We start from the raw sequence: 23947 nt of genomic DNA, 5'->3' as shown, positions 1-23947 counted from the left end.
GAAAATAGGAATAGGTGTAGGTCATTCGACCCTTCGATCCTGCTCCACCATTCAATATGATCATGGCTGATCCTCTATTTCAACACAATACTCCCGCTCTCTCCCCCATACCCCTTGATGCCTTTAGAGTCCAGAAATCTATTTGCTTCTTAAATATATTCAGTGACTCGGCCTCCACAGCCTTCTGTCATAGAGAATTCCACAGCTTCACCACCCTCTGAGTGAAGAAATTTCTTCTCACCTCAGTCCTAAATGGTCTAGCCCACATCCTGAGACTGTGATTTTGTGAAAAGGTCAGTCTTGAACAGCTAGGATAATGTTAGTTGTGCTTAAACAACAATCCCGTGTACAGATCAGGAATAGCAAGCAGGTGCTGAATATTGCTGCTGTGTTTTTGAATTATCTGAATGTTTATGTTCACGTGTTTGAAAAAATGTTAGGCTTGGGGGCATAACCCTTCAAAACTGGAGCTTTAATCAGTCTCCCAGCCCTGAAGATGGTTCCCCACTTGGATTACCCACCTATTATAGAACACAACTGACTGTTATTCCCATGAATACCCCAATATTGTCATTTACAATCCCTAAAAGACACCCACCTTAAATACCAGTGGGTAAATCAGGTTGATGCCATGCCACTCTATGACAGCAGAAACAAGGCCCCAGGTAGCTGCTAGGATGGCAAATTGTGTAAAATGCAACTGAGGGACAAAAATATCACATTTCACCAAGTAATTGATCCAGGTCTGTCAGTAGGACAATCAGGCCCTCAATGGACAAGAGCTCCAGTGGGCCCAATATTGGCACGATTGGCACTCTGGAATGCCCCGCCAAGATGTTGGGTAAGAGTAGGCAGAAGACTCATCGGCTTCCACCAGTACCACACATTAACCTAACCCCTCCAACTCACTGACCACAATTTGGGGCAAAATTTAAAGAAAATGGAAAACCAGCTGACAAATTCTGACCAACGTATCCGCTTACTCTCTGCCCTTCCATTGCCCCAGAATTGTTATCCCAAAATAGTTTATTATTGTCAACTATTGGTTAACGTGCAAAGAGCAATACCTGGTGATTATAATAAAGCATTGATCAACAGTGGAAAGGTCAGTTGTTCATGTGAAATACTAGGACCTAGGGCCAGCAGGGTAAATTCATTGATCTTACAGTCCCAGTGGGTGGGACAGGGTTGAAGAGAGTTGGGGTGGGCCATGAAGGGTGTGGTGGGCAGGTAGGGGAGTATTGAAGGGAGTGAGACATGGGACAATATTGATGAGAGTTTTTTTATATTCATTCATAGGATGTGGGCATCACTGATTAGGCCAGCATTTATTGCCCATCCCTAATTGCCCTTGTTCAGAGGGCATTTAAGAGTCAATCACATTGTTGTGGGTCTGGAGTCATATGTAGGCCAGACCAGTAAGGACATCAGATTTCCTTTCTCAAGGGCATTTGTGAACCAGATGGGGTTTTACAACAATCAGCAATGGTTTCATAGTCATTATCAGACTTATTATCAAATTCAAATTTCACCATTTGCTGTGGTGGGGTTCAAGCCCAGGTCCCCAGAGCATTACGCTGGAACTCTAGGGTACCAGTAAGTGACAATACCACTACGCCACCACCTTCCCAGTGGGGTTGGGGCAGTATTGAAGGAAATTGGGGTGGGCCAATATTGAAGGGTGTAGGGGTGGGGGAGTATTGAAGGTTGTGGGAATGGGGCAATATTGTGGTGAGTGGGGGTGGGACAGTATTGAAGAAAGTGAGGGTGGGGCAATACTGACAAGAGTGGGGGTGGGACAGTATGGAATTGGGGATGGGGCAATATCAAAGGGAGTGAAGGGTAGAGCAATATCGAAGGGAGTGGGGGTGGAGCAATATCAAAGGGAGTGGGGGTGGGGCAATATTGAAGGGAGTGGGGGTGGAGCAATATCAAAGGGAGTGGGGATGGGGCAATATTGAAGGGAGTGGGGGTGGAGCAATATCAAAGGGAGTGGGGGTGGGGCAATATCAAAGGGAGTGGGGGTGGGGCAATATTGCAGGAAGTGGGGGTGGGGCACACAACAAATCAGAGCTAGAGTTGCAATTCTTTCTTCCCAAAAAACTTTGGTCCGTGTTCAAATAATGAAACCATAACGCAAAATGAATAAGAACATAGGAATAGGAGAAGGCCATTCAGTCTCCCGAGTCAGCTCTGACATTTAGGTGATGGTTGATCTGTACCTTCCATTTGCCTGCTTTGAATTCATAAACCTTAACACCCTCATCCAATAAAATCTATAAATCTCAGTGTTTAAATTTTTATTGATCTCATCCTCAACAGCTTCTTGAAGGCGAGAGTTCCAGATTTCCACTATCCCTTGTGAGAAGAAGTGTTTCCTGACAACACTCCTGAATGGTCTGGCTCTAATTTTAAAGTTATGCTGCCTTGTTCAGGACTCCCCCACCAAGAGGGCTGGCAGCTCAGCAGCGCTACTGCTAGCGATGGTCACTTCTGGAGTTACACCTGAAGGATGAGGGAGCATTGTTGGTCCTTGAAGCCCTTGAAGGCAGCTAAGTGAAGTCTGCTCCAGGCAAGCAGCCATCTGCCATCTTTTCCTCCAGTGGCAAAAAGGCATGATGGCAGAGAGGTGTTGGCACACCCTCAACGCCTCCCCATGCCATTTTGCCAGCCATCTGCCTTGCTGATAAAAATGCAGCCAGTTTTCCTCTATCAACCCTATAAAATTCTTTAATCATCTTAAACCCTTCTGTACTCATGAGAATATAAGATGCAACTGTTATTCATAAATTAACCTTTTTAGCTCCTGTATCATTCTGGTAAAGGCAAAGGAAAGGAGGATCACAAACAGTGTTAATCTTGAGAATGATACTATCAGCATATCAGTATGGGATAATAGTCCCGCCATCAAATTGTGCGTGAAGAATATAGGTTTGGACCACATCTTGTTGGAGCTTGGTGGTAGTGTCAACCTGGCTTGTCACTTGTTCCATGGTGAAGATAATTGGCTTTGGCAGTGCCTGAGGATGGAATGGGTGAGTTCCAGTTCCTAACCTGGATGTTCTGGTCACTTGATCTGGACTGACATTGGCCAATACCAGGCTAAAGGTTGAACACAAAGTTTGGCCCAAAGTGAGACCAATGCTGGGGAAGGAAACAAAGGACCTTGAGATGCTCTATGCCATCTCCTTATCAATGTCAGCCAGTCCTGAGTACATGTTGGCTGGCCCACCTTTGAGATTGTGGCCTTTTGAATGCTACCTGCTAATGCTTGATTCTTTGTCATGGAAGGAGAAGATGCTTCTGAAGCCATCTCTTTGCCAAGAAGAATCAACAATCTTTCAGCCACAACTTCATCCAACAAAGGAACTGGTGGCTTTGGACCCTTGAACTGAATCTGGAGCAAGTATCAGATTGAAATGCAGGAAGCTTCAGTGTCATGGCAACTTGACATGAATTCAAAAGCAGAAGCCTGATTCCAGTGACCTAAAGGAAAGGTCTGGCTGGTTTTCTAACAGTGACAAAGAAAAATTAGTTCAAATATCTTTTCCATATTTAGTTGCCTTCTCTTGTAGTGTGGGAGAAGATCACCTCAGACACCAGGAGGCAGATTTCTTAAACAGTGGAGTCTTAGACAATTATCTCTGAGTGGGAGCAAGTTCCATGGCTATGCATTGAGGCTGATAAATGAGGAAGGATATAACTTTTGGTAAGGTGATAGTCAAATGATTTAATGTCAAACTGTCTCATGGCTTCATGTCAAAAATACCTTCCCTCTTGTCAAAAGTTAGTAATTTAGAGAATTGCTTACTGCAATAGAGCATGTTGATGATTTTTTGTCATTTTTGCTGGAAGAGTTTTTTCTGCACTGGCTTAAAGTGTTCAATCCAGAGTTTAGGTTACCTGTAAGAACGAATGGGAAGAACACGAAAGATTATAATGAGATGTTGCTGAAACGTCCAGAAGTAGGAAGGAATTCAGAAACAGGAGGAGGCCATTCAACCACTTGAGTTTGTTTCGCCATCAATATGATCATGACTGGTCTATACCTTAAATCTATTCACCCACCTTAGTCCATATGCCTTGATATTTTTCCCTAAAAAAAATCTATCAATTTCAGTTTTGAAATTTCAATTGATCCCCAGCTTCAACAGAGAGTTCCAGGTTTCCACTACTGTTTGTGTGAAGTACGTCCCAATATTACCCCTGAATAGCTCTAATGTTATGGTTTTTCCGCCTTGTTCTGGACCGCCACCCCACCAGAGGAAATAATTTATTTTTATCTACTCTATCAAACCTTTAATTATCTTAAACATCTCGAACAGAACACGCTATGATCTTCTATACTCAAGGGACTACCAGCCTAGTTTATGTAACTACCATAATAATTTAGTCATTTTAGCTCAGGTGAATCAGTGCTGCACCCTCTCCAAAGCCAATACGTCATCCAAAAGATGTAATGATTACAAAAACAAATGGTGAAACCTTTTTTCAACATTTGGTGCTCAATACAAAGAAAACACAGGAAGTGCTTGCAGCATTTTTGGGGATGAATTCGCAGGCCAATGCTGGAAGAGCAAACCCTACTGGGGACTCCCATGACCCTGCCACTACATGTGGAGGTCACTGTCTCAATGACCTACCTGCAGCAAGCCGGGGACTCTTCAGAACCAGAGGCTCGAATGCTCCAATGACGGGGCACGGGCATGAAAGGTAGCACCCACGGCCCGAACAATTCCTCCTGAGGGGTTTCTCCTCCGCACCAAGAATCCTTACCGGATTCAATCCTCCTTAGTTTCTTATTTCATGAACACCGCCAAGGGTGCCTCCACATTGAGACTCCCTCGCAGTCCCACACTTGCCTCAGCAGTGCTCACCCCTCTCCTCTGATTGGTCCTGCAGCCCATTGACCTTCACAGGACGGTGAACAAGAAGGCGGCCAGTTAGGAGGCTGCCTCCAGGAAGATTGCAAGGTGGAATACACTTCCAGAAAGTGCCGGCTTGGGACCTCCAGTTGGTCCCAACGTCAGGGTCCCAGAGCCTGTGGAAAAATCCAGCCTCGAATCTTCTTTATAACAGGGACCTTTTCAGCTGAGAGGGAGGGGAGGCATTAATTCCATCAATGTGGGCTGCATTTAAATACAGATAAGTTGCGCTGAAAAGGCAGTGCGCTAAACAGTGTCACAAATTATTTTTAACTTGTCTTTTCTCGAAAGAATCTTTTGATGGTGTCCAAATACCACTTTGGGGGAAGAAATACATTGGAACATGAGGAATGTGTAGGACTGGGAATATTCACTGCATTCGGGAACTCTCTAGGCAGTTTTCTGCATTGTTGTTCTTTGCGTAGACGTACTTGATTTTTACCTCACCTGGGAGAGGGTCGGGCCGAGCTGACTGTGAGCGGGAGTCTCTGCACTGGCTGCCACCAGCGTTGCCCATGGACAGTGTCCGGGACAAGCTGAAATCCGGGTGGGTAGGAGAAGCTGTACTCTGACCCCAAGGACATCGGGCAGGGAGATTTAAGGAGGGACACTTCTCTCTGCAAAAGCAAAAATGTTTTAGCAACAGTGGACAGTCTAAAGCAAGACAAGGCAAGCTGGCTACATACTTTCTAAATGCACAAGTTATTCTAATCATGATCAATCGTCAGTGGTGAGAGACATATGCTTATTTTTCAGTTCACTTTACAATTCTTATCTCTATTTGATGGGAAGGCAATTTCTAGAACTCTAACAATGTTCCAATGCAATCTGATGCTAGGAAATAATTGAAGGCACATCAGCCATGCCTCAGTGCTAGCACTCTTTTAGTCAGAAGGTTGTGGATTCAAGTCTCACTCCTGCAACTTGAGCACATAATCTAGGCTGACACTCCAGTCCAGAACTGAGGGAGTACTGCACTGCCAAAGGTGCCGTCTTTTTGATGAGCTATTAAACTGAGGCCTCATCTGCCCTCTTGGGTGGATATAAAAGATTCCATGGCACTGTGTTGGACAATATTTGTCCATCAACCAACATCATTAAAACAGATTCTAACTGTTGTTTGTGGGAGTTTGCACTGTGTGCAAATTGGCTGCCACATTTCCTACTTTACAACAGTGGCTACATTTCAAAAGTACTTTGTTGACTGTGAGGCACATCAGAATGATATTGTGAAATTTATTATATAAATGCAAGTCTTTTATTTGGCTTTAACACAAAAATGTGTTCACACTGGAGTAGTGAAACATTTGTGCCAACTGGTGAAGGTACCAAAATTAGTGGATTGTAAAAAGAAAGTAAAAATGATACATTTGGGAGAATCTGCTCTTCCTCTATAATGAAATTATTTGGTGCGGGGAGGAGGGGTGCTGGTGTGGGGTCTTGGGGGTGTCACGGGAGAATTCATGACATGTCAACACCAGAAAGCAAACTGCCCCATTCCTCATCCTTTAACTCCAGTATCAGGCCTCTACAATCCAGCTCTGGTCAACAACCACTCTGGTACCGCTGAGTAACAGAAACAGTGCACACTGCTTTTTAAGACTTCTGTTCATGCCGTGAAGCTGATTCTGCTTTGTGCCCAGTAGGGTACATAAAGTTTTTAAACTCTGCTATAAGGTGTTCCCTCTCCTTTCACAGCAGTGTTGGTGTGGTGCGTATATGCTCCTTTAGTGTGTGATAATTTTTGTAAAGGCTATGAGATAGGAAACATAAGAACAAAAGAAACAGGAGCAGGAGTAGCTATTCGGCCCCTCAAACCTGCTCCGCTATTTAATAAGATCATGGCTGATCTGCTCCAGGCCTCATCTCCGCTTTCGTGCCAGTCATCATGGCCCTCAACTCCCCGATATTTCAAAAATTTATCTACCTCCTCTTTAAATCTAGCCTCCACAACTCTCTTGGGTAGAGAATTCCAGACATTCACTACCCTCTGAGAGAAGAAATTCCTTCACATCTCAGTTTTAAATGAGTGTCCCCTTATTCTGTAACTATGTCCCCTAGTTCGAGATTCCCCCAACAGTAGAAACATCTTCTCAACATCCACCCTGTCAAGCCCACTCAGAATCTTGTACGTTTCAATAAGATCACCCCTCATTCTTCTAAACTCTAATGAATAAAGGCCAAACCTGTTTAGCCGTTCTTGATAAGTCAACCCCTTCATCCCAGGAATCAGCCTAGTGAATCTCTTTTGAACTGCCTCCACTGCCAATATATCCTTTCTTAAATACTGGGACCAAAACTGTACACAGCACTCCAGGTGCGGCCTTACCAACACCCTGTAAAGTTGTAACAAGAATTCCCTATTTTTAAACTCCAATCCCTGGCAATACAGGCCAAAATTCCATTTGCCTTCTTAATTATTTGCTGCACCTGCGTGCTAACTTTTTGTGTTTCTTGCACAAGAACACCCAGGTCCCTCCGTGCTGCACTTTTTTGGAGTCTCTCTCCATTTAAATAATAGGCTGCCTTTTGATTCTTCCTACCAAAGTGCATGACCTCACACTTGCCTACATTAAACTCCATCTGCCAAGTTTTCACCCACTCACTCAACCTGTCTATATCCCCTTGCAGATTCCTTATGTCCTCATCACAACATGTCCTCCCACCTATTTTTGTATCATCAGCAAATTTGGATACATTACACTCTGCCCCCTCCTCCAAGTCATTAATATAGATAGTAAATAATTGAGACCCTAGGACTGATCCTTGTAGCGCTCCACTAGTTACGTCTTTCCAACCTGAAAAAGACCCATTAATCCCGACTTTCTGTCTTCTGTGTGTTAACCAATCCTCAATCCATGCTAATATGTTACCCCCAATACCATAAGCTTCTATCTTGCGCAATAACCTTTTATGTGGCACCTTATTGAATGCCTTCTGGAAATCCAAATACACTACATCCACCGGTTTTCCTTTATCACCTCTGCTTGTTATATTTTCAAAGACCTCCAGAAAATTTGTCAAACATGATTTCCCTTTCACAAAACCATGTTGACTCTGTTTGATTGCGTTAAGTTTTTCTAAATGTCCTGCTATTTTTTCCTTTATAGTGGACTCTAGCATTTTTCCAATGACAGATGTTAGGTTGACTGGCCTATAGTTTCCTGCTTTATGTCTCCCTCCCATCTTGAACAGGGGTGTCGCATTAGCGGTTTTCCAATATGCTGGGACCCTCCCGGACTCCAGTGAGCTCTGGAATTTTTCGACCAATGCATCCACTATCTCTGCAGCCACTTCCTTTAAAACCCTTGGATGCAGGTCATCAGGCCCTGGTGACTTGTCTGCCTTCAATCCCATTAATTTGTCAAATACTTTGTCCCTCATGATAGAGACTAGTACAAGATCTTTCCTCCCATTAGCTCCTTGCTTTGGGATGTTTATAGTATCCTCCACTGTGAAGGCTGATGCAAAATGTTGGTTTAAATTATCTGCCATTTCCCTGTTCCCCATTATCAATTCTCCAGTCGTGCCACTGCAGTCAATGAAAATTCAACTCCCAAGCATCCTCTCCTTTTGGAGGAGTATTTTGGATTTCCGCACTGTTTCATGTGGACAAACGCTTTTTGAGTCGCTTTTGAAAGGCCTGACTCTATTTTAAAATCTTGGCCCCCTCATTCTCAATTCCCAGGTAAGAGACAATAGCTTTGCTGTATCTACGCTACAAATCCCTTTAACATTTTAAACACCATCAGCCCTCAATCTTCCATACTCAGGAGAATATAGGCCAAGCTTATACAACCTGTCCCCATGATTTAAGTCCCAATAACATTCTAGTGAACCTCTGCTGCATTCCCTCCAAGGTGTGAGGTGTATTTAACAATTATTTAAATAGAAACAATGTGCAGGGTTATGGGGAAAAGGCAGGAAATTGGCACTAAGTTAAAATGTTCAGAGAGCTGGTGCAGACACGATGAGCCGAATGGCCTCCTTCTACACCATAACAATTCTGTGATTCTGTGTCTAAAACTGTACACAGTATTCCAGGTGAGGCCTGACCAAGGCTCTGTACAAATGAAGCACAACGACCTTCTGATAAAGGTTACCATTCTATTTGCATTTTGATTGCTCCGTGTACCTGCCCTCTAGTTTTTATTGAGTTGTGTCTGAGTAACTGTCCAGAAATTGCAGTATCATGAATTTCAGCTGCTAATCTCAGAGACACCTTTCTAAACATTACGGTGTTGCCCCAGGTAAATAAAGCACCATGTTCATTATCCCATATACCTACGTCATAGGTAAGGCTGCGGGCGAAAAGTGGCATATGTTTGCAAAAGTCTTTCCCTTTCCCTTGTCTAGTTGAAAATTAAGTTGAGAATCATTGGTTGCTGAGAGCGAATGTTCATAGTCTGTGAACTGTTCTCCATCTTTACATGGGTTCTTTAACTTTGAGTTCCCAGGAGCGGGAGTGAACCAAGCAACAGCCTAAAAGAAGACCACAAGCAAGCAAAAGGTGACTAGCATGTTCTCGATTAGAAAGCATTCAATATGTGATCCAAAATAGCCTAGCTTGGCAAGTGCCAAATCAGTGGATTGACATTTACTGAGGCCCAGTGACACGCTCTACCACAACATATCAATCCAACATCAATAGAATTCATTGCCGTCAAAGCTCTCCAGAGAAATTGCAACACATGTGTTTCTTCATTGAAAGAATGTATGGGCAGAACATGCTTTTCTTTCAATTCTCCACCCTGTTCTTCTTGTTGAGTGGGGTATAATTCCATGGCCCACAGTTTGCCACATGAGTTTTTCTTAAGCAAGTTATTCTTTTTGTTAATCAGTCTGCACAAAGGTGTTTTACGGGCTATTTGATTCTCAGGACCAATCGCTGGTGGGGGTGGGAGTTGACCAGGGTGGGGGCCGGAGCAATGATTCTCGCTTGCTGCTGCGTGCAGTGACAGTGTAAAGAAATGTGAGAAGATTTCCTCTAACTGGTACTTCTAGTAAAATCACACTGCAGATCTTTGAAAATACAACTACAATTTCACTGGAATCAACCTGAGGAAGATCTTCCTCTTTTTGGCGATGATGTTGCTACGGGAACCATAGGGAAATATTCCTCCTTTCCTGAAATGCACCAACTGCAGTTCCACCATTAACCATTGGATGGCAATCAGGAGTGTGCACACACACCCACACACATATCTATATAACATGTATATTATATTTAAGTTCTCCAATAGAGAGGATAGGGCTGGTGGACAGCTAATATTGTTCCTAAATACAAAAAGAGAGAGAACAAAATCTGAGAATCATAGGGATTAGCATCAGTGATTTGAAGGAGACTGGAATCTAAATTAAATTAACTGATAGAAGAGTGTCTGGGCACAGAAAATTCAATTAAAAATGGTGCCAAATTTGAAAAAACACTTCATGCTTAATTAACCTGATAGAATTTTTCAAAGAGGTAACGGAATGAATAGAAAAAGGTCACGTAGTTGATATCATATACTTGGATTTTCAAAAAAGCCTTCGCTAAGTTACCATGGGGCAGGCTCATGCCAAAGGTTACGGCACATGGAGCCAGAGAACAAATAGCTGAATGGGTAGCAAACTGACTCAAAAATACAATGTGGGGAGTAGAGATCAAGAATAGTTAACCAGATTGGAAGTAGAAAGGGATGTTGTTGCACAATGCCTGGTGCTGGGACCACTATTATTCATAATGTACGTCAATGATTTGGACGTAGGAACAAATGACTCAACGCAACTTTGCAGATGATACAAAACTAGTGGATAGGGTGGGGAATATAGTTTGAAGAATGAGTGGTGACCTCATTAAAACTTACAAGATTCGTACAGGGTGTGATAGGGTAGGTGTGGATAGGATGTTTCCCCTGGCTGGTGAGTCTAGAACCAGGGGACGCAGTCTCAGAATGAGGGGCAGACCAATTAAGACTGAAATGAGGAGGAATTTCTTCACTCAGAAGTTGGTGAATCTCTGGAATTCTCTATCCCAGAGGGCTGTGGAAGCTCAGTCATTGAGCATGTTCAGTACAGTAATCGACAGATTTCTGGATACTAATGACATCGAAGGATATGGGGATAATGCAGGGATGTAGCATTGCAGCAGATGATCAGCCATGGTCTAATTGACTGGTGCAGCAGGCTCGAAGGCCGAATGGCCTACTCCTGCTGCTATGTTCGACACTGAGGAAGAATGCTACATAATACAAGGAGACTTTAGAGAACTTGCAGACTGAGCTGTTAAGTGGCAAATGGTTAAATGTGAGGTGATGCAACTGGGTATGAGGAACAGAAACATCACTGACACTTTAGAAATTAAAAATGTGACTGGTGTCAAAAAACAAAGGGATTTAGGAAGAGAGGTGAATAAATCATTAAAACAACATCTCACCCAGCAACCCAATTAAAACAGCGAACAAAACACCGGGATTTATTTTGAGGAGTATGTATAGAATTCAAAATGAGTGGAATTATATTGAGCTTGTTTGGGAGCTGGTAGTTCATGACTCTATACAATTAAAAGGGCATCAAAGCACTGGAGAAAATGTAAAAAAAATTTCCTAGGATTTTATCAGAGCTGAGAGATTACAGCTATTGGAAAAGGTTGAACTGGCTGGGGTTTTTTACTTTAAAAACGAGAAAACCTAGAGGCTGTCAAAATTATGAACGTGTTGACAAGGTAAACGTGAAGATAATGTTTCCACTTGTGGGCGAATCCAAAACTAGGGACCATAAATTCAAGACAGTTACTAATAAATCCAATAAAGAAATAAGGAGATGTTTTTATAACTCAGAAAAGTGGTTAGAATGTAAGAACTTATTACTATAGAAACTGGTTGCGGCAAATAGATTATATGCTTTTGAAAGTAAGCTAGCTGAGTACAGGAGGGAAAAGGGGATAGAAAGATATGCTGACAATGTAGGTGGAATGGAGGGAAACACCAACACAGAGCAGTTGGGCTGAATGGCCTGTTTCTGTGCTGTACATACTGGCCGGGATTTTATGGCCCCTCCCGCCTGGTGGGATATTACGGTCCTACCAAACTGAATGGAAATTTTAATGGCTCGCTGCATCCGCCGGGGGGAGACACACTGCAGCAGGGCAGTAAAATCCTGGCCTATATTTTAGTGGATATATACACTACCCAATGTGATTCTCAGGTATATGGACACTGGGAGACACTAGATTTGTCCCTCAGTCTGTAATAATTGAGTGACCATTGCCAGGGTAACAATAAGGACACTACTAATTGACCTCATTGTTCCTGAACCCAACGTGTGCAGAAATCACACAGTGGGCTAAATTTTGCAATCATGCACCAGCAAGTTTGAAGGTGGGACATGTAAAATCTAGTAGGTGGCCTTCCCGCTGCCAAACTGCAGCAGCCCCCCGCCCCTTTCTGAAATTTTATGGGGTGCGGGAGAGGCATCGTGCAGCCTGCTCACCCCTGGGCCTAATGAGGCCTGCAAGTTGCCAATTAATAGTCAGTTAAGGACCTCATCCCGCCTCCATCACTATTTTAGCCAAGGTGAGTGTATGCCCACACCCTATGGCTGGTGACGGGTGGTGGGGGGGGGAGAAGGTGGAACAGACCTCCCTCGCCAGTCCCCTGGTCGCTTCAGAGGCACCCCCACTCCTAGGACTTCCCCCCAACCTTAAACCCTCCCCCCTTACATCTTGAATCCAGTCCCTTACATTCCCCAACCTCCTTATCTGAGCTCCTGGCTTGCGCTGCTGGGACTGTGGAGCTGTTGGCCGACCTGATTGGCCGCAGCTCTCTATGGTGAGTATTCCTCCCGAGGAAGAGGCGGACATCTAGCTTTACAGCCACTAACGCTGCTCCCACTGTTAAGTTGCTGTGGGGCAGCCGGCAGGGGTTGGGGTGTGGTCTCCCCCCGATGTTTTAGTTGGGGGAGGTGGGGACTGCGGCGCCCAATAAAATCCAGCCCAAGATTATTGACGAAATAACCCAAGGCAAGATGCAGGAAATGTTTTTACATCGTGAGTTGTTATAACCTGGAATGCACTGCTTCGATGCACAGTGGAATCAACTTCACCAGAAACTTTCCAAAAGAGTTGGATAAACATCTGAATGAAAAGATTTGCAGGGCTCTGTGGGAAAGGACAAGTGAGGATTTTGTGTTTGTCGGGTAGATGCGGTGGGTGGGCCCAGGAGTGGCTGGGAAACGACCCGCCCACTGTGATCGGCTGCGATTTCACACTGGCTGGCCAATTAACGGCGTGAAAGGCGTGCTGAAAGCACAGCACTGCCGAGGCGTGGGCGGGAGGAGGGCAGGCGATGATGTCAGCACGGGCGCATGGCTGTGAGCAATAAAAGCTCCCTGAAGGCAGAGAGCTGCCTCAGGGAGCTGAAGAATTGAAAACCCATCAAATAAAGATTTTACAGAAAAAAAATGTCCATACATCGGACTCACTCACCTAAACATTTAGATTATAAAAATTCTGCCCAAACGTTTTCATTTTTATAATATCAGACACTTCATCCCGCCCTTGGATGAGGTTTCCTCAAAAATCCAAAGGCCGCCTGGCCGATTGGCCCACCCGCCAACTGTAACATTGGATGGGCAGCGAAAAATCCAGGTTAATTAATACATTAATGGCCTTAACAGGCCTCTTAATTGTTGACGGGTCCATTGCCGACTCTAGATCGTGCCCGCCAACCGAAATATCGCACGAGTGCAGGATGGTGTCGAAATGCTCACCCGATGTCATCGCGCGTGATTTTACACCCAATCGGGTCAGGTACACGCCCAACCACGGAACATAAAACTCTGCCCTATGAAACAGCCAGCTGTAATAATAAGCAAGTCAATAAGCTGGTGACCTAGATTTAACGAAATGGGCAGAAAGATTAGGAAGATGAGAAACCTTTTCACCCGGAGGGTGTTGGGAGGTCTGGAACTCTCTGCCTGGAAAGACGGTCGAGGCAGAAACCCAGAGGCATTTCAAAATACTTGGACATGCCTTGAGGTACCATAACCTACAGGGCTACGGACCCTGAAAAGCTGGGTGAAGCTGGATAGCTCTTTTTTGGCTAATAGGGACATAATGGGCTGAATGGCCTCCTTCAGTAGAAACTTTCTGTGCTTCTATGTAAGGCCAGCCATTGACACTTGAATTATTCAATATAAAATCAAAAGTTCCTACCTGTCCATTGGGCTTACACAAGATTGTTGTACATTCAGGACCAGTTCCAAATTTATTACTTTCCTTCAGCAGTAAGTCTTTTGGAGGATTATGAGGGACTTTTGCTCCAGCTGCCCAAACCTAAATGTAACGATTTAAACTGTGTTAGTGTCTGAATTGTGGAAACTTAAAATTAAATATGCCCAGGATGTGGGCATTGCCATGAAGGCTGGCACTTTTTGCCCACCTCTGGTTGCAGTGTGCTGGTGCTGAGCCCTTCTCCTTGAACCACTGCCATTCCTGTGGTGAAGGTATTCTCACAGTACTTTAAGTAAGGCAGTTCCAAGGGCTTCTTTGTGCCGCTTCGGCCCAAGAAGAATTGGATCAGTTGGTAGTGACCCAGCTGTATTCCTGGCAAAAGTATTAATTTAAACCAGACTGAATGAAAGGGTTGCGTGGTGGGGATTGCGGAGGTGGGAGTGGTGGGGGGTTGGGCGGGGGGGGTGGACGAGGGTGGTAAATTGAACAAGGTGATGCAATAACGGCAATTTATGTCCAAGTCAGGGTGGTGTGTAACTTGGAGTGGAATTTAGTACATGGGCTGGGGTTAAACATTATGCACGGAGACCGTGGTGCATCTTTTCTTACCATTACACCAGATCCTGCGTTCACCCGTGTCCTGGGTGGGAAACGATATATTGTTACAGGGTGGCCACCAATATTCTGCTGCAGAACATAGTTTCCAATGTCTTCTTCCGTGTCAAGTGAAATATTTAAGAGTCGAACATAGTGGCCATTTGAAGCAACTTCGATTATTTTCATGTTCCCCATGGTGCTGGAACAAAGAAAGAGGTTGTGTTCTTACTTTTCCATTAAAATGAAAACTGTGGGCTTCTGAGCCCTGCCGTCAGGCTGAGATGGGGGTTAGATCCGGCCCTGTGTGGGGAAATAGTCACTCATTGTGATTTTCCCCAGGGCGGTCAATTAATGGCCAGAGGGCAGACTTGCCATCCAGTTAAGGACGGTAGGTGGGCTCTTGAAACTGGAGGGCCAATCAGAAGACTTTTCAGCTTGAAAGGAGCAGCAGGATGCCATGGCAGGTAAATGGGAGAGAGGGTGCTTCAAAATGGAGGTGTCCTCTCTCCAATTTTTTTTTAAGTTTAAATTAAAAATGGCTTTTGCATCCAGGCCCTCGCTGTTGGTGGGGGAGGCTGGGGGCTCTACAAGGGTGACCTGCAGCTGTTGCTGCACCCAGGCAGGCAGGGAGGCCTCTACTCCTGACTGGAGGGCTAGACTCTCCACTACCGGTTTGGTTGGCAGGAGACTGCCTTCAGGCAACTAAACTGGTCTCCGTGCTGGACTGTTAATTGACCCTAATGGATTATTAGCATCTTTAATCACCTACCTCCCAGCCACCTAATGCTGCTTCTGCAAAAATGGCCCAGGCAATGGGGGGCAGATGGAGTGTGGAAACTGACATTCCAGCACATGGGGCTACTTTCAACTCCTGGCCCCAGCAACAAATAAAGATTGAGCCCACTGATGGTGGTGTAGTCGTAGTGTCACTAATCCCAAGGCCCAGGCTAAAACTCTGGAGATACAGGTTCAAATCCCACCATGGTAGCTGATGGAATTTAAATTCAATTACTTAATAAAAGTCTTAGTAATGGTTCTATGAAACTATAATTTTTTGTTGTAAAAATCCATCTGATTCACTATTGTCCTTTAAGGAAATCTGCCATCCTTACCTGGTCTGGCCTACATGTGACTCCAGACCCACAGCAATGTGGTTGACTCTTATCTGCCTCTGAAATGGATTAACTCAGTTGTACAAAAATGTTACAGATACCAGATGGACTGCAGCAGTTCAAGAAGGCAGATGCCCACCTCTTTCTCAAGGTCAATGAAGGATGGGCAACAAATGCTGGCCTTGCCAGCGACACCCACACCCCATGAAAAAATTTTTAAAAATCTATAGTGAAGACAGTGATCACAAGCTCTACTGGGGTAGGTGAATTTTGGAATTTAGAGGTATTAAACACACGATATAGAATGAAAATATAGGAGGCTGTTTAGGTTGGCATCACCCACCCATTTTACAGCTGCCTAATTTTTATCTCCGTTGATTTTGAATGGCAAGTGGTGTAAGATGGGTGGCTGATCTGGCCTCATCAGTTTCCCATTGTGTGGGTTAGTTTAAAAGACCCTCATGATAAGTGTCTTTGGGACTGAGCTCTTTCAGCAGCTGGGAGTTGCCAGTTTTAATAATTAAATATCTCTGATCTCTAGTTCACAAGTGTAATGGGCTTAGTTGCCCACACTAGCCTTGTACAGATAGATTATGACAAACTTTCAGATACCTTTAAGTGTCACATTTTTTACAGGGCGGCTTGTTGCCATGAGAAGATATCTCCTGGCCATTCAACACTGGCTGCTCATCAGGGTTGCCAACTCTGTTTGGACTTATTCCTGGAAATTTTAATCACATCCAACTTCTCCACCCAGTTAAACAAACATTATTTATTCTTCTCCAATATTATTATAATAAAGGCAAATATTTTTAAAAATCACAACCGATTACTTTAATACCCCTATGATTTTTTGCCTCAGGTTGATAATATCAGTGTCCTGGAAATTAATCTTTAACTCCTCAAGACTCCAGGCTAACCCGGGAAGTTGGCAACCCTGTTGCTAGCGGCAGAGACTCCAGTCGCCACAGTGACCAGAGGGGGAAGCAAAGGCAGGTTGTACTTGAACATTGGAAAAACAGGCACATCACTCAGGCATCAGCCTATACAATATACCGGCAGACTGACCAAATCAGCTGTGACAAACCTGCACCACATCTACCTACTGAATCAACTCTATACAACCAAGAATACTCTATACCTATCAATGCTTTACAATTGTAATTTATAATCAGCTCTCCCTTTGTAGTGTAATCTCTTCATACTCTACCACATTTTTCAATAAATCTTATAGCACAGAACAGAAGGAGGTCACTTGGCCCATCATGCCCATGCTGGCCCTTTGAAAGGCTGATTCAATTAATCTCACTCCCTTGCTCTTTCCCCATAAACCTACAAATGTTTCCCCTTTTAAAGTGTTTCTCCAATTCCCTTTTGAAAGTTCCGATTGCCTTTCAAGCAGCACATTCAATTAACAACAATTTGCAGCATAAAAAAAAAATTCCCCTTGGTTGGCCAGCACCATCAAGCCCCCCTAAAGCCACACCACCCACTCCCCCTCCCCCCCGCAACACTGGGCCACACCCTGGTATTTTTGTGAATTATTTTAAATCTGTGCCCTTTCATACTCAGTCCTCTTGTCAATGGAAACCATGGCCTGAATTTTTCCCGTATCGGGCAGGCTGGGTGGGAGCGGGCGGGGGTGGTCTCAGATCAGCTCCGCGCCACCATTTCACACGGGCAGGCCAGTTAAGGCCCGCCCAGCGTAAGAAGCAAGCGGTAGAGCACTACCTGTGAGGGCGGCGGGGGGGAGGAGGGAGACTCAGGGCCAGGGCTCTTTCATGCATGTGCGCAAAAGAGCACTTCAAACTCCCTGAGGCACGGAGCTGGCTCAGGGAGATTGAAGCCCTTTTGAAATAAATAAATAAATGGTATAAATGAGAGGGGACGTGTTTTTATATTTCAGAAATTTTTAAAATTTAACTCATAAAAACTTTAGGAAGTCTCATCCCGCTCGTGGATGGGGTTACCTAAAAAACGTAAGGCCGCTTGGCCTTTTTGCCTGTCTGCCAAACCGTAAGGTTGAATGGGCAGCGCAAAGTTGACCTTCATTAGTTCCTTAATGGCCTTAATTGGCCTTTTAAATATCAGCGGGCACGCAGCCGACTCCAGTGCCTGCCTGCCGGTCGAAACATCACGAGACAGCTCGATGATGTCAGGATGCATGCCTGACTTTATCGTGCATCATTTTAGTTGCCAGCGTGTCGGGCCCACCCCTGCATGCCGACTGCGTGAAAAATCCGGGCCCATTTCTCTCTATTAATGCTATCAATGCCCTTCATCATTTTCAACATTTTTATTAAATCCTTTTTGCTACTAGGAGAACAATCCCAGCTTCTCTGGTCTCTCTAAGTAGTAATTAGTAACTAGTAAGAGTACAGTAGTGTAGTAGTAATCCAGAGAGAAAGAGTTCATAATCCCACCATGGTCGCCATGAGAATCTAAGTACAACTTTTTGAAAAATAAAATTAAAAATCTGGTCTCAGTAAAAGTGACCATGAAGTTGTTGATTGTCATAAAAATCCAACTGGTTCAGTAATGTCCTTCAGGGAGGGAAGCCTGCCATATTATCTCAGTCTGGCCTAGATGTGACTGCAGTCCCACAGCAACATGACTGACCCTTAGCTGCTCTCTGAAGTAGTGCAGCTGGGATAAACCACACACGCCATCTCTCAAGGGCATAGGGAATGGACAATACATGTCCACAATGCTCACATCCTCAGAATTAATATTTAAATGTTAAATAGCCCTGCAAATACATACCTTGGGAGAGTACAACGAACATTGTTCTACCTTCCTCATCACCTTACAATGTAAAAAAGGTTAACGTTTAATATAAAGGAGTGAGCTAACTCGACTTCTGATTATAGAACATATCTTAGTTACCTGGCGATAGGTGTGTTGAGGTCACACGCGCCCATGAGTGGCTTGCATACGGGGAGACTGTTGGTGGCACTGTTCCTGTTCAGGTCTTGGATCAGGGTGTTGAAATAGTCTCTGCCTTGGCCAGATTTGCAGCTGTTTAGAGAATGGGTTGGAGGCTTTGGGCAAAACCTCTTTGGCTCACCATTGCAACTTTCCATCGCTGTAGAAGAAGAGATGTCATTGTAGGTGCCCCCAACAGCCTCACGTCCTATACAGCTGCCTGTGTTTTCCTTTTGTACATGACTGTGGTCACGGTTGATCATAACGTTATAAACAAATTTCTCTTTAGAGAAATAGCAGCCATATAAAGAGGCTATGAACGGGTTCAGTAGACAGATGAAAGGGGGTCAATTGTAGAGCTTTCCCCGCCCTCCACACACATCAGAAATTCCTAAAACTTAGGCAGGTGTGATGGGACAAAGCAGTACGTACATGTATAAAAATGAGTGGTGCGGCACAGATCTGCAGTCACCATCCCCACTGCTTTCCTGCCCTTGGGTGTGTGGGTGCTGTGCGAATCTGCAAGGTGGAGGTCAGCTGTGTTTGTGTAGAAAGGGATTGGCGAAAAGGACCTCCCAGTCCCTCCTTGCGGACTGTTCTAATACCCCACCTTAGTACTGGACAGCACCAATGAGCGGATCATATTTTTGGATGGGAGGGGTGGTGCAGCAGAGGGAGATCAAGAAATGAAACAGGAAATACCATTAAAAAGTGAAAGAGTCTACTCTGTTGTGTCCTGATAAACACTCAAGCTGATGCGGCGATACAACAACTGTTTTTTTATTATGGTGCTGAAACATATAACATTTGATAACAAGAGAAGTCCTTGGAGTACAATTGCTCCAGTATGTTTACTCCCATCAGAGCCTGCCCACTAGTGTTCAATTAACAATATACAGGTAAAATATCTATCACCATATTCAAAAAAAATTCAAATTTTTTTTTAACAGAAACTCTTGCGTTAACTTGAAGCACTCCCACAAAGGAATAAATGTTTTAGTCATGCTTTTGGAGCAGGAGTAGGTCATTCAACCCCTCGAGCCTGCTCCACCATTCAATAAGATTATGGCTGATCTGATTGTGGCCTTAACTCCACTTTCCAGCCTGTTCCCCATAACACAACTCCTGTGTAGATTAAAAATCCATCTAAGTCAGTCTTGAATATATTCAATGACCCAGCCTCCACTGCTTTCTGGGGAAGAGAATTCCAAAGACTAATGACCCTCTTGAAAGAAGAAATTCCCCTTCATCTCTATCTTAAACGGGAGACCCCTTATTTTGAAACTGTGCCCCCTAGTTCTAGATTTCCCATGAGGAGAAACATCCTCTCAGCATCCACCCTCTCAAGACCCCTCAGAATCTTACATGTTTCAATAAGATCTCCGCTTATCAGGTTACAACCTTAAATTAATTTGAAGCTAGGTTGAATTTAGACAACAAATGTGAAGTGTTATTTGTATGTAAAGTTGCCAAAACTCCAGGATTGTCTGGGACTCTCCAGGAATCTATCATAATAATACAGATTTTGTTTGTGCAGATTGTTTTGATAGGTCAGTTTAAGAGGTGCATTTGTTGGTGGGTTTATTTGACTGGCTGTTGTGAGAAATTGATGTTTTTTTAAAATATATTTTTTGGTAATATTGTGTTATTCTGTGATGAAGGCTTTGTGTGTGTGTTTGTGTGTGTATAATTTAATTAAGATGGGCAGAGATTACTAGGAGACAGGTCGCCTGGGGGGTTTAAAACATGAAAACAATAGAGGTATTAGGTTTGAAGTACAATTGAATAGGTTAGATCTAACATTTGCATTCTTAGAAATATGGAGAGTTTGTTTGAATATCAAAAGGGAGTCAGAGGTGACACGAAACATGTCTGCGTCTTGCAGGAGTTCCTTAGGTAAATAGAAGTGGAGATATTGTACTTTATTGACTTGAAAGCAAAGACAAGATGGAAACTTGAAAGATCTTATACTTGGAAGGATTTGAGTTTCAAAGAGGTATGAAACCAATGGAACCTGAGATGAAAGATAAAAAGGGTATTTGAGAGTTACTGTGGAGAGTTGAGGGTAGCTGTTCTGAGCTGCAGTGGCTGGAGCTGGAGCTAAGCTGTTGAGCTGGAGCTGTGAGATGTAGCCAATGGAGCTATAGCTGGAGCTGTGGCTGGGAGAGGATGCAGTTTGAATCAACGATCCAGTCAAGCCATAAAAGCCTCAGACTGCAAAAAGCAGTTTTATTCTGAAGTTTGGCTTTTCACAGCAGATTGGGAGACAGTTACAGGCCATGTGGTATGCCTTTATTGAAGATACAGCAGTTTGCCTTGGGTAATATTACTGGATTTTTATAGTTAAACATCTATAAGGGAGTGTTGCCTGGAAGGTGTTTACTTGTGGGTCTGACTAAGTAGAGAGTCTTTTTGGGTGAATGTTTTGAAAGACTAAGTTTAATTGTGTAACTGTCATCTTGTGTGCTTAAGTTTTCTTTTATCCTTGTTAATAAAACCTTTACTTTTAATTTTTAAAATCCCAAAAGTATTCCTGGATTTCTTGCTGCTGAGATCAGTATGACTTCTTCTCATTTTCAGAATACAAAATAAAAAGGTGAGACAAGTTTCTCTCTGGGATTTGGTTTGCGTAGCAATTAACATCGGCTGTGGTCATAAGACTGTGCTTGGGTACACTCAGTGCCTGAATGTTTGAATAAAGTTTAAAATATCTAATTAACCAACAGAATTTTGCAGAACAACCTCACCAAACATTAAGCATTCTGCAAGAGAAGAAGGGGAGGGGAACTTGGATGGAAGGAGGAGTGGCACGGGGAAGGCGAGGAAGCATGGGCGGGGGATTGTATGGAATGGGGAGTGGGATGGCATAGGAAGAAGGGGGTAGGATGGTGGGTGGGGAATGGGATGGGGATAATATGAGATGGATGAAAGGAATGGGATGAGTATGGGATGAGAGCAATGGCATGGGAAGGTTGGAATAGCATGGAATGGAATTTAAAGAAGTTCTGTGACATAAAGATACTAACTTCACTGCAAACATTTTGCGGGTCTCTGCTGGTTAAAGATTAATCTCCTACATGCTGCAGTTAGTAATACCTGGAAGAATACAGGGATTAAAAAATCCTGTTTTCTTAATTTTCTTTGAACAACTCTGTTCTTTATGATAAAATATTGGAAATGAGGGCAAAACAGCAATTTGCCTAGATGATGTGGTTAGAAGTAGGAGGTTGTGAGGAAGTCACAAGCAATATACCCAGTCAGAGATGACAATCCTAACATGGAGTGGGTTAGTTTTCCCCAGTTCTGTGAGATTGGTTCTTGTCTCACCCGCTCTCAGATTGTGTGCGGAACATTCTTTGTCATCAAAGATTAGGTTCAGAAATGGCTACTGTCAGTAATCTATTCCTGTGACATACCTCGGTAAGATGTAACACAGGCGTGAGTTTGTTTACCTTTAGCTATAGATGGGGGAAGGGTAGTATTTGAGCATATTGACCATAGAGGGGTGGCGGGATCAGTTTGTGCTGGAGCCTGGGGCCTAGAGCCTGGGGTGAATGACAAGCCTTTGACCCTCCACAGTGTGAGCAGATTTTATCAGCAACCTTCCTTTAAAAAAAGCTTGCAGAACTCCCGGCTGAATCGAGCCACCCCCGGGGGAAGGGGAATTTTGGGTGTCAGGGGGCCACACATGGAGGATAAACACCAGCACAGACTGGTTGGGCCAGCAGGCCTGATTGAGTGTTGCAAAGTCTGTGCAATTTTCCCTCTTTTCTGAACATCTATTTATTTCTCCTTTATTTCTGTCTTTTGAAACCCATCACTTGATTAGTCCCTTTAAAACAGAGGACTTTCACTGCCTCAGGAAGATTGTGGTCACCCTGTCCTGTTCTTTCCCTTTGCTTCATCATTCAACAAAAGAAACATAGGAACAGGGGTAGGCCATTCAGCCCCTCAAGCCTGTTCTTCCATTTGATTACATATTGGCTGATCTGTATCTTAACTTCATCTGCTTGGTTCTGTAACCCTTCCCTTGACCAACAAAATACCTGGAAATGACTTGCACAGGCCACTGGGTGAATGCAGGAGAGCTGGTGCGCCTGCATCCTACAGTATTTTAATGTTGAAATGATACAGCATAATAATGTGCCCAGAACAATCCTAACAACTCTGTCGTATTGCAAATGGTGCATTGCTGCAAAGCAGCTGGGACTTCCTACAGCACAGTGTAGCTGTGTCTGTAATGAGGAGTGTAACTGCTGCTGTAACATGAGTGTGCGGGTTCCTCTCCCACTGAACAGGAACATTTTCTCAGTGTGATTTGTGTACCAGACAGATATCACCGTTTGACGTCACTGCCCAAACTGCACCGAAGAGACAGTCACCTGTGGCACACTGAGATACTTCACTTCATACTTTGTACCCAGTTCTTTCTCAACATTGGAAATTTCACTAATGGTCAAAGGCAAATGGGTAAACCCAACACTGCCCACCGGCAACACAATCAAGTTTGCATTAGTGCCAAGCCTAAATTAATGCATCCTGGCCCCTGTTAATGAAATGAGTCTCATCAATCACTGAGGATCAGTTACAGGTCAAGTGAGTGCTATTAACAACAAAGTGAGGAAAATAGACGGTTCAAGAAAAAAAAAACTTTGATTTCTTATTTGTCAGATATTAGTCTATTCCACAATCATAGTAACAGAAAACTAAGTCTTCATCATCTTACCCATATATTGGTCATTTCTAAACTTCGACGTGTCAGGTGGGTGACATGATTTTGGATATGCTACTGGAGCCAAAGAGCATGGCTGACTTGATGCAGGTCTGCAACTTGCTGAGGGGTTTGCAGGAGGGCATAAGCTGAGATGAGGTGAAGGACACCGAGGCCGGTTCATTGAGGCGCACAAGGCCAGAACGGAAGGTGGTGGGCAGCTCAGCCGATTCACAGGAAGGCAGGGGGTGGTAAGAGAAGACGATAAACAGTTTGGCCGGATGGCAGAGAGGCATGAGGCCAGGGAGGAAGGTGGGCAGGGTAGCTGATATATAGGAAGGCGTGTAGTCAAAGCAGAAGATGGTGGACAACATAGTGGGACAGTGGGCTTCAGGGAGGTGTTTGGGCAAGGAGATGGTGCTCCATAGCTTTGGTGCAAAGACTTGCAGGGATTTGAAACAGG

The 23947-nt window shown here is 44.0% G+C and overlaps 1 protein-coding gene across 4 annotated transcripts in view; it reads right to left on the bottom strand.

Annotated features, from left to right (window-relative positions):
• Window positions 1-19312, bottom strand: part of LOC121285558 (lamin tail domain-containing protein 1-like) — a 34256-nt gene extending 14944 nt beyond the window's left edge. For 2 of the 4 annotated variants that reach the window (XM_041202093.1, XM_041202092.1), the window contains exons 1-6: window positions 18735-19312; window positions 14749-14935; window positions 14122-14241; window positions 9214-9407; window positions 5373-5542; window positions 3812-3903 (exon numbers count right to left, since the gene is read on the bottom strand). In XM_041202093.1, coding sequence (XP_041058027.1) covers window positions 3812-3903; window positions 5373-5542; window positions 9214-9407; window positions 14122-14241; window positions 14749-14935; window positions 18735-19036 — 1065 coding nt within the window. In that variant the 5' untranslated portion in view covers window positions 19037-19312. The remainder of the gene's footprint in view (window positions 1-3811; window positions 3904-5372; window positions 5543-9213; window positions 9408-14121; window positions 14242-14748; window positions 14936-18734) is intronic. The other 2 variants (XM_041202094.1, XM_041202095.1) reach the window with 2 other exon arrangements.
• Window positions 19313-23947: the final 4635 nt, after the last annotated feature.

This window comes from Carcharodon carcharias, chromosome 13, assembly GCF_017639515.1.
Source record: "Carcharodon carcharias isolate sCarCar2 chromosome 13, sCarCar2.pri, whole genome shotgun sequence".
Taxonomy (NCBI): domain Eukaryota; kingdom Metazoa; phylum Chordata; class Chondrichthyes; order Lamniformes; family Lamnidae; genus Carcharodon; species Carcharodon carcharias.
Note: the sequence above shows the minus strand (reverse complement) of the source record. Positions and strands in the feature narration are given on the sequence as shown.